The 11,592-nt window shown below is 48.0% G+C and overlaps 1 protein-coding gene across 1 annotated transcript in view; it reads left to right on the plus strand.

Annotated features, from left to right (window-relative positions):
• daam2 (dishevelled associated activator of morphogenesis 2) overlaps nucleotides 1-6,372 on the plus strand; it is a gene marked incomplete at both ends in the record, with an annotated part of 83,361 nt that extends 76,989 nt beyond the window's left edge. Inside the window, 2 exons of the mRNA XM_080534686.1 lie at nucleotides 2,907-3,077; nucleotides 6,148-6,372. Of these exons, the coding sequence (XP_080390812.1) occupies nucleotides 2,907-3,077; nucleotides 6,148-6,372 (396 nt within the window). The remainder of the gene's footprint in view (nucleotides 1-2,906; nucleotides 3,078-6,147) is intronic.
• Nucleotides 6,373-11,592: the final 5,220 nt, after the last annotated feature.

Consider the following 11,592-nt stretch of genomic DNA (forward strand, 5'->3'; position numbering starts at 1 on the left):
CAGACTTTTTTGTCTGTATGGCAGTGAAATCCCTAATTTCATCACCTTGAGGATGACAAATAGCTATCACACGAATGTGAATGAATGTAATGTCTTAAATTATATTCAAAGAGGTCTAAAAAGGGCTTAAATTTGACTTGTAGGAACCCTGGTGTGTGTGTGTGCGTGTACGTGTGCATGCGTGTGTGTGTGTGTGTGTGCACAAGGGTGTGAGTGCGTGCATGTACGTGTGCATGCGTGTGTGTGTGTGTGTGTGTGTGCGCACAAGGGTGCGAGTGTGTGTGTGTGTGTGTGTCCTCCTAATTATTTGTTCAAGGAGGAGGGAGTGAAACAGGAAGGGAAAAAACGACAGCCTGTTAGGACGTCAGGGGAAACCCCGGGCCGGAGCTGGGGTTGCCGTGGGAACACAAAAGAACCTCTGTGTACTGGTCCAGACCTCATTTACTCTGACACACTCTCCTTGTCAGTGTGTGTGTGTGTGTGTGTGTGTGTGTGTGTGTGTGTGTGTGTGTGTGAGTGTGTGTGTGAGTGTGAGTGTGAGTGTGAGTGTGAGTGTAAGTGTGCGTGTGCGTGTGCGTGTGAGTGTGAGTGTGAGTGTGAGTGTGAGTGTGAGTGTGAGTGTGAGTGTGAGTGTGAGTGTGCGTGTGCGTGTGCGTGTGCGTGTGCGTGAGCGTGTGCGTTTGCGTGTGCGTGAGCATGTGAATGTGCGAGTGCGTGTGCGTGTGGGTGAGCGTGCGTGAGCGTGAGTGTGTGTGTGTGTGTGTGTGTGTGTGACCCGCCCACCAGAGTCTCTAGTCTGCTGTAACACTGGATTATGGTTGTTCAAGTTCAGAGAGGCCATTGGGCCAATAGAGGTATTCCGGTTGTTTCCATGCATAGTGATGGAATGGACAAGGAAAACTGTTACTAAAAACTGTCCTGTTGAGCAACACCTGTTCCCCACACCCTCGGGACATGAACCAATGCCCCACCCACCCGGGACGTGAACCTGCAACCTGCTGATTATCCGTCAAATGACTGAAGCATTTACACACCATACAAACCTGCATCACCCGTGTTCTTGGCTGGCTAGCCTGGCAGAGAGGCTGCCAGGGGCGGTCTGTTCCAGGGAGCTGACTGAGGTGGCACTGTGGGGCGGCTGGCAGAGGAAAGCTTCAGCTAGGAGCAGTGGCGGACTCAGGCTGTTTGAAGGGCAGGGGCTAAAAGAAAAAAAGGGCACCTACTGCACAACATCAGTGCACATGGTCAAGTTTAGACCATTGGAAGGGCAGCCAATAGGGCACATCCTCTAATGTTGCCACTCAAAAGGGCACTTTTGCAACTCAAAAGGGCACTTAAGCAAGACTTTTTTCAACCGTGGGGGCACCAGGAGGGGCGGTAGCCCCCCCTGAGTCCGCCAGTGCTGAGGAGGCATTGTGGGGCGGCTGGCAGAGGAAAGCTTCAGCTAGGAGGGAAGTTGAGCATCCCTGTGCCCTCCCATTCGGTTGTTAAGTCGTGACGTGTTTCCGGGTCCAACGTTGGCTGAGGCGCTCTTTTCGAAATGCCTCAGTAATAATAATAATTCATTATATTTATATAGTGCTTTTCCGAGGTTCAAAGACGCTGACAATATGGGAAAAATGGGAAAGTGCTGCTGTGTCCCATGTTTTATGAATAGATCCCAGTCTAAAAAACGATTGAACTGTCATTCTACCGCTGTAGTACACTGGTACTCTGGTGCGGGGAATTTTTTATTTGGACCCGGAAATTGCTAAACGTCACGCGTGACGTCAGACTTAACAACCGAATACCACCACTACTACAGTCTGTTACACTGACCTCCCATCCCACCACTACTACAGTCTGTTACACTGACCTCCCATCCCACCACTACTACAGTCTGTTACACTGACCTCCCATCCCACCACTACTACCATCTGTTACACTGACCTCCCATCCCACCACTACTACAGTCTGTTACACTGACCTCCCATCCCACCACTACTACAGTCTGTTACACTGACCTCCCATACCACCACTACTACAGTCTGTTACACTGACCTCCATCATCTTCTGGTTTCCTTCATCCACACTGATCTGATAATACTTGTGGAATGAAACACAGTATTGTGGACACCTAGAGAATCCTTCTACAGGGTTATGATTATGAATGAAACACAGCACTGTGGAGACCTAGGAAGTCCTTCTACAGGGTTCCCGCGCTGGTCTTACCACCCCACCTCCCCAACCCCAGTCCTATCCTCTCCCTACCACCCCACCTCCCCAACCCCAGTCCTATCCTCTCCCTACCACCCCACCTCCCCAACCGCAGTCCTATCCTCTCCCTACCACCCCACCTCCCCAACCCCAGTCCTATCCTCTCCCTACCACCCCACCTCCCCAACCCCAGTCCTATCCTCTCCCTACCACCCCACCTCCCCAACCCCAGTGCTATCCTCTCCCTACCGCCCCACCTCCCCAACCCCAGTGCTATCCTCTCCCATAATAATATGTACCGGTATTCATTACAAGTGCACATCTGTGACTTATGCTCTCAAATGCTGTAGTGACTTACCACTAACTTAAGTAGAGGTACGATGACTTCAACTTCCCAATCCATGCCGGCTGTGGCGCAGGAGGTAGAGCCGGCATCTAATGATCGCAAGGTTGGCAGATCGGTGGTTCGAGCCCCGACTGGCCACATGTCGATGTGTCCTTGGGCAAGACACTGAATTGCTCCCAGTGAGTGGGCTGGCGCCTTGCATGGTAGCTTGCCACCATTGGTGTGTGTGAATGGGTGAATGAGAGGCCGTTGTAAAGCGCTTTGGAATAAGGCGCTATATAAGTCAGTCCATTTACCATTTATTTACCAACCCTCTGTCTGTCTGTCCTTCCCTCCTCTCCCTCCCTCTCTCCTCCCCGGGCAGTTCTCCATGTCCCTGAAGCACTTTGGGGAGGAGCAGGGCCGCATGCAGCCCGACGAGTTCTTCGGGATCTTCGACACGTTCATGCAGTCGTTCAGTGAGGCGCGGCAGGACCTGGAGAACATGCAGCGCCGCAGGGAGGAGGAGGAGCGCAGGGGGCGCATGGAGGCCATGGTGAGAGACACACACACCACACACACACACACACACAGGAGGAGTGGAGGGGGCGCATGGAGGCTATGGTGAGAGACACACACACACACACATACACCACACACACACACACACACAGGAGGAGCAGAGGGGGCGCATGGAGGCTATGGTGAGAGACACACACACAGGAGGAGAGGAGGGCATGCATGGAGGCCATGGTGAGAGAGAGGGGGAACCACGCACACACTCTCACACACACCACATACACACACACACACACACACCACATACACACCACACACACACACACACACACCACATACACACTACACACACACACCACATACACACACACACATACACACCACACACACACACCACATACACACACACATACACACCACACACTCACACACACACACACACACACACACATACAGAAGGAGCGGAGGGCACGCATGGAGGCCATGGTGAGAGAGAGGGGGAACCACACACACACGCACGCACTCACATAAACACACACACACACCACACACACACATACACACCACACACATCACACACACACACACACACACACACAGGAGGAGAGGAGGGCATGCATGGAGGCCATGGTGAGAGAGAGGGGGAACCACGCATGCACTCACACACACACCACATACACACCACACACACACACCACATACACACCACACACACACACCACATACACACCACATACACACCACACACACACACACACCACATACACACCACACACACACACCACATACACACCACATACACACCACACACACACACACACCACATACACACCACATACACACACACACACACACACACACAGGAGGAGAGGAGGGCGCGCAAGGAGGCCATGGTGAGAGAGAGGGGAAACCACACACACACGCACGCACCACATACACACACACACATACACACATACCACACACCACACACACACACACAGGAGGACAGGAGGGCACGCATGGAGGCCATGGTGAGAGAGAGGGGGAACCACACACACACACACGCACACACACACCACATACACACACACACACGCACGCACTCACACACACACACACACACACACACACACACACACACACACACCAGGCAGGACATTCTGAATTCCAGGGGGGAGGTGAGGAGGGCACATGGAGGCTGTAATGAGAGAGAGTGGGCTTTGCTTACTGACTTATGGTAGTCTTGTATCTGACGACGGCTTCCACTTCTGCCTCTAGTGGTGAGTTTTGGTATGACTATAGAGTCAGTTTCCATCTGTAACCCTGTGCGGCCCCTTGCTTGTAGAGCTCAGGGTTCCCGTGCTGGTCTTAAAAAGCCTTAAAGTCTAAAACCCAGATCCACATTGTGCATCAACACCAGAGTGATAGTGGGGATCACATTGTGCATCAACACCAGAGTGATAATGGGGTTCACATTGTGCATCAACACCAGAGTGATAGTGGGGTTCACATTGTGCATCAACACCAGAGTGATAGTGGGGTTCACAAGGCCTAAAAAGGTCACACATTTCAGTTATTCGGTCTAGAAATGAGGTGCTAGGTCTTAAAAACGAGATCCTGCAAGGAAATCAGTCCGACCACATCTATTTACGCGGAAATGACACCAAAAAAATGCCAATTCTCTTCCTCTTTTGTCTGTGTGGCAGTGAAATCCCTAATTTCATCACCTGGAGGATGACAAAAAGCTATCATATGGTGTCGCGAATAGGTCTAAATATAAATATATCCAAAGAGGTCTAAAAAAGGTCTAAAAAGGTCTTAAATTTGACTTGTTGAACCCTGAGAGCTGGTGCCAGATGGAGCAATCGGCAGCAGTATACTCCAGTTGTGTATGGTTGAGGCTGCGGTATACTCCAGTTGTGTATGGTCGAGGCAGCAGTATACTCCAGTTGTGTATAGTCGAGGCAGCAGTATACTCCAGTTGTGTATAGTCGAGGCAGCAGTATACTCCAGTTGTGTATGGTTGAGGGTTGAGGCTGCACTTTCTTAAGGATGTTTTTAGCTGGTTCTTATATTTCTTTTCTGGCCACTTGCAGAGCGCTGGCTGCCCTCGGGTGCAGCTGGCTGTTCCAGATGATGGAAAATAATTGTGGGACGACGTTAAAACCAAACGTTACACAGTAGAATGTGGTAATACATGTCGGTTTATGGTCGTCACGGACGGTCATCATCCGAAGTTGCTATCATTGTTTATCATGGGTTGAGAATGAAGGTTTCTTTAACAGGACGGTCAGCATCGAACCTTCTCATTGTTGAAAATGATCGTTTTTGAAAACGGTGCCTTTTACTGATGTTCTGAAAATCTGCATTTGACGGCCATCACGGGAGATTGCGACACGGTTGCGTGTGTACTTGTTTATAAAGCTCTCACTGGCACAGCACCAGAATATCTGAAAGACCTTTTGCTAGCATATCAGCCCAATAGAGCTCTCAGGTCTTCTGACGCTGGTTTTCTCTGTGTACCATATGTACAAAAGAAGAGATTTGGTGAAGCTGCATTCTCATTTTATGCTCCAGATTGTGGAATGCACTGCCAGTTTACATTAGGGATGCAACCTCAGCAAATATGTTCAAGTCAAGACTAAAAACCCATCTTTGTAATATTGCCTTTAAATTACTAAATAATTAAATTATGATTATAGAATGATTGGAGCACTTTGAGCTGCAACGTTTGCAGGGAAAGCGCTATATAAATAAAAAGTTATTATTATTATTATTATTATTATTATTATTATTATTATTATTATTACTGTAGAGGAGGTGTTCAACATGCCATGTCAGTCAGGATCCAACATTGTAACGAGGTTGCCCATTGATTCCTACAACCTTTTGTTCTACCCACAAATCTCACTAGTCCACTTCTGCAACACCAGAGTAATAATGGGGTGAATTGGAATTCAATTCACTTCCAGAAATGCAGGAATTGAAAAGCAATTTGCCCCAACCCTGCTTCTTATTGTTCTCTCTCTCTCTCTCCTCTCTCTCTCTCTCTCTCTCTCTCTCTCTCTCTCTCTCTCTCTCTCTCTCTCTCTCTCTCTCTCTCTCTCTCTCTCTCTCCCTGTCAGCTGAAGGAGCAGCGAGAGCGGGAGCGTCGGTCCAAGAAGGCGGGAGGGGGCGGAGCCGCGGACGAGGTCGGGGGGGAGTTTGACGACCTGGTTCTGGCGCTGCGCTCGGGCGAGGTGTTCGACAAGGACCTGTCCAAACTGAAACGCAACCGCAAGCGCTCCGTCAACCAGCTGGTAGAAGGGGGGGGCGGTCGGGAGAGGCCGGCCACCAAGGTCAACTATTAACCCCGTGACCCTGCGGCCCGTGACCTCGGAGGGTTGTTATGTAAAAGGATACTTCCGGTTGGTTCTGGACTGTGCCCGCCATCCGCCATGCCACTTACAGGAAGTAAACTAGACTATTGGTCAACTCCTCAAACTTCTCTGGAAACTGTAACCCCCCTCCGCCATCATATTCAACTCTGCTCTGATCCTGATCGTGAGTGGACGACGGACCCTAGGACGGACAGACAGACAGACCACTGGAATGCACTGCCCCCCCCCCCCCTTTTAACCACATCTCTCTCTCTTTTTCTCCTCTATAACTCTCTCACTTCACTCCCCTCCTCTTTCTCACAGTGCTCTCGCACTCACAGACACACACACACACACACACACACACACACACACACACACACACAGACACACACCGACACACACTCACACACACACACACACACATAGAGGCATCAAGGAGAGAGAGGATTGGCTGACCAAACTGTCACACTCAAACAGTCCCGGGTATCGGTGGAGAACATAGGGAATGAGATTGGGAGTTCTACTGCCATGCTTTGAGCTTGTGACCAATGTAGTGACTCCTCCAGACCAGGAGAGGTCACTGGTCTCTCTATCTGTGGGTGCTTGTTTGTTCTGGCAGGTTGGTAGCTCTGGAAAGCAATGGAAAAGATTCGAGGAAAAAACCAAGTTGTAAGACTCCTCTGTTAACGGCGATGGAGATGTTGCGGCAACGTTACTGCTGATCCCGTTACGTAACGCAGCAACACGGCAACGCAGCAACGCAGCAGGTGTCGGCCGATAGAGGAGACGGGAGCAGTCTGGATCGATGATAGGAGATGACGGGACACTTTTCAGAGTCCAAGTTGGGGGACTGTGGCCACGTGAGCATTCTTTGGGACACCCTCTTCCAAAGTGCCTCCCCCATGCGGCATTCCTGAGGATACACCCCCAGCCAGAGCACAGCGCCACCTCCTGGGGAAAACACACAGTACATGGGCCATTTTATGACTTGGTCCCATGGTATTGTGCCACAATAAAGGGTCAAGTTCACTTTCTACTATCTATACAGTTTCTTTAATGGTTTAAAGAAGAGAAGAAGAAGGATTGTTTCGGCATTATCCTGTGCCAAAGCAACACAAACATATATATGATACGAAACGTAATGCAATTAGGAAGGCGTTTATATATTTATATTTAGAAGCAGACATGCTAATTGCAAAGTTGTTGTTTTTTTAGTTTTTTTTATGTTTCATGACATTTTGGTCTTGTTTATACACCCGATGCATTTTTATGTTGGTGTTTGGAGTTCATATTTCAATCGACTGATGTTGAAGTGATTATCTTTCTTTTATTTGCTCTTTGTGTAAAAAAAGAAGAAAAAGAAAAAGAAAAAAGAAGGCCCTGTCCTTTACGTCCAGGTCTTGTTTGCACTGTAAAGTTTCTAAACCCCACTCCTGTGACGCCCCTATTCTCCTCTGCTCCTCCCACGCCCACATCGCCTTGTATTTTGACCCCAGAACCCCCAGACCCCCAGACCCCCAGGCATAGCCAAACAGATACATAACTGGGGTTTTCCCCCTAAAAATATGTTGTCAAATCTATGCACATCTATGAGTAAGGATCTATGTCAATGGTGCTAACAAGCATTTGGTCACGTTTAGCCCCCCTAGTAAGACAGGTGTGGCAATACTGTACGCAGCTAGCTTCACCCGTTCAATGTCCGTGCAAAGTGTGGAGTTTGGCTGCCACCAGTAAAACTGGTCCTAGTCAACATGGCTGGTATTTGTACCAAGACTCTTGTCTCTTTTCTTTTGACATTGTCGTTTAGGACCCTCCTCAGTAGGTGTCTAATTGTACTTGTATAACTAGTGATGTACGCAGCACTTAGCTAACGGGTCTCCAGTGTACTAAAGCACCAGAGTACCAGTGTACTAAAGCACCAGAGTACCAGTGTACTACAGCGGTAGAATGACAGTTCAATCGTTTTTTAGACTGGGATCTATTCATACAACAAGGGACGCAGCACTTTCCCGTTTTTCCCATATTTGTCAGCATCTTTGAGCCTCGGAAAAGCGCTATACAAATATAATGAATTATTATTAATACTGAGACATTTCGAAGAGAGCGCCTCAGCCAACGTTGGACCCGGAAACACGTCACGACTTAACAACCGAATTGGTAGTGTTAAAAGTGTGAAAGTAAACTTGCCAAGAAACTGATGATGCAAAGAAAAGTGCATGCGAGCATCATGTGTCTAGGCTGGAAAGAGAGAGCCCCTCCCTCTACCCTCCATCTGTCTACCAATCTCTGATTCCTGTGTCACATCTGGGCTTAGGAAGTGTGCCACACATACAGTAACACCTCCATAGACCAACAAGACATCCAGTCCACATACTGCAGTCCACTTGGGTGTTTCTCTTTCACTTTTTATGTATTAATTTCCTAGTCTTATTTCTCTTGTTATACATATTTCAAATCCTTTAGCAGTAGGCAGGACAACGGCTGTACGTATGTGGATAGTTTGGCATTGGGGGTCTGTCTTAGTGAGACTGTCACAGTGGCCTAGAGGATTCTTGTGGATGTGGATGGAGAGAGTGGGTTTAGGGAGAGAGGGGGGAGGGGGGGAGGTCTTGTATCTGAAGAGGGAGCTCCCTTCCTGGGATGATAACTCCTCTTCTGCACCGTGGGGGACTGGCTCCCAGACATAGTGGTGGTTAGGTAGATGAAAGAGGTAGAGGGTTCTGGAACACTCTGGAGCACTCTGGAGCATGCTGCAGTCTGACCAGTGGAATGAAGAATGAAGGGGTTAGACATAAACACATTTAGACTCCAAAACACATGTGTAAAAATAAACACTCGTACATGCAAACACACATGCGTGGTGCACTGCACTCACAAGAGAACGCAGACACACATCACACACACATGCACTTAACCCCTCCCCCCCCCACCCACACAGATGTACAGTTCATAAACCCAGTACAAGAAGTACATTCCTTTCCGCCAAAAATGAAGTCAAATCTCTGTAGGGAGAAGGGGGGGGGAGATTCCTGGGGGGGATACAGAAGTCTGGGAACCCCTCTCTGGCCCATGGAGCAGGGTGGAGCGGGCCGTAACACTAAACAAACTAACATGGCTGCCATGGCATCCACGGCACCACACAGAGGGTCATACGGGACTTGGCCGAGGGGGGGTAGAGAGGAGATGATGGGGGGGGGGGGGGGGTGAGACGCTGACGGTTCAAACTGTCAATTCAGTGAATTCAGGCCATCGATAAGCTGTTTTAAGAAAAAAATATTATGAATCTATTTCCATCAAATGTTTAGTGTTTAATGGAGCGAATCATTTTACAGCTCAGGAAATGAAATACCAGCCAAAAAGATGTTTTTGTTTGAAATTTCAGCCTCTCCCATTCATGTCTTAGAATGTTGTGCTGTTCATCGTTGATAGTAACCGTGACGACCCTTCCAGGTCCCTATGTGAGCATCCCAACAGTACAGGAAGAGGATCATACTTTTGGCTTTTAAGGCAGGTTAAAGCATGGACACATCCTGTGCTATGTGTGTGTGTGTGTCTGTGTATGTGTATGTGTGTGCATATGCATGTGCGTGTGCGTGTGCGTGTGTGTGTGTGTGTGTGTGTGTGTGCACGCATTGGCCTGTGTATGTATGTGTGTGTGTGTGTGCGTGCGTGTGCACGCATTGGCCTGTGTCTGTGTATGTATGTGTGTGTGTGTGTGTGTGTGTGTGTGTGTGTGTGTGTGTGTGTGTGTGTGTTTGTGAGGTATTTTTGCCCACAACTCTTGAGAAAGGCATGTCTGTCACGTTAGGACAGTGTTGTAGGTATAATGGCAGCCCGCTTCAGATGAAAAGTGAAACCACACTGCTCTGTCTGATGTGTAGAGAACAGAACCTGGACACTCAGTTGTGTTTTATGAAGCAATGAAGGACGTCCACAGCCCACAGTGCCGTTTCACAGCAAAGCGTGATCTGAGAATGATAAGGTTCTATCTCCGTTTAGGGCTGTTCAGAGATATTGAGCGTCAAAGTTTTTACATTCCATTATGTTTTGTGAGATGGAACCTTAGTATTTTATGAATTACTAACTCCAAAATGTCAACATTTTAAAAATAACACCACACAGGCATTAATAAACACCTAATGGATCAGATTATGTAAAAAAACTCAATTTTGACAAAAATGGAGATAGAACTTTATAATTCTAACGTCACGAAATATAATTCAAAGAGGAGTATCCAAAGGTAGTACTGGTAGTAGAAAAGTAGAACAGTCACACTGAATGTACCAAAATGAAACACAATCGAAAAAACATATCCATCCAGTGTTACTGATGAAGGAAACGCTATGGACAGGGGGACATTGGTGTTTTAGTTTAGCTACTTTTTTGACCAGCTTAAACAACAACTTGAGACACAATTTGTATGGCATCCCTAGCTAACGTTGTACAGTAGGGTAGTGGAGTTAACACTAGAACAGCCGTATCTTTTTTACCTACTATAAGAGCCGCCTCGGGGGTCAAATGACCATAGTCTTTACAATGGTAGGCTGCTATTTACACAAATAGGGGTCAAATGACCCCATCCCAGCTACCCTGGTGTTTTATATAGAGTTTATATAACTACCTACATTGAAAAGACGACCCCCCCCCTGTACACCCTGTCACTAGCTGGTCTCACTGTTCTCCCCTCTCCTCTGAGTCATTTTTTACTTATTTTGTAACGCATTTTTGTTCACCTTCAAGTGCCTCTTTTTGGAGGGGATGTGTACCTTAGTGTTAATCGTTTTGTGCTGGCGTCTGTCCCGAGATCTCTTTTTATTAATCGTTTGGTAACGGATGGACGTTTTGGACACCGTTCATTAGGGGTTAAATATAACCGACTGTTCTGTGATCATCATCATGGCCACCTTTTACAGAATGTCATCCATACTGTAGTAGGAGTTCATTCATTGAATTGAGTTTGGCATCCATGGCACAGTAGCAGTTCTCTAACCAGGAAGTGGCTTCCCTGTCATCTGGGTGGAAATCTCTTTGAGGCTCTCTTCCAGTCTGAGGGTCTTACAAAAGCTTTAATCTCTCCTCAATTATCTTGAGCCCCCATGGAGGCTCTCGTCACACTTAGGGATAATTCTTTCAATCTGACCACAAAGAGTTCAAAGTTCATTGAGATGTGGCATTCTGAGGTCACAATACAACCATTTGCCCATTTCC

The sequence above is a fragment of the Nansenia antarctica genome, assembly GCF_963989245.1.
Source record: "Nansenia antarctica genome assembly, chromosome: 1".
Classification (NCBI taxonomy): Eukaryota; Metazoa; Chordata; class Actinopteri; order Argentiniformes; family Microstomatidae; genus Nansenia; species Nansenia antarctica.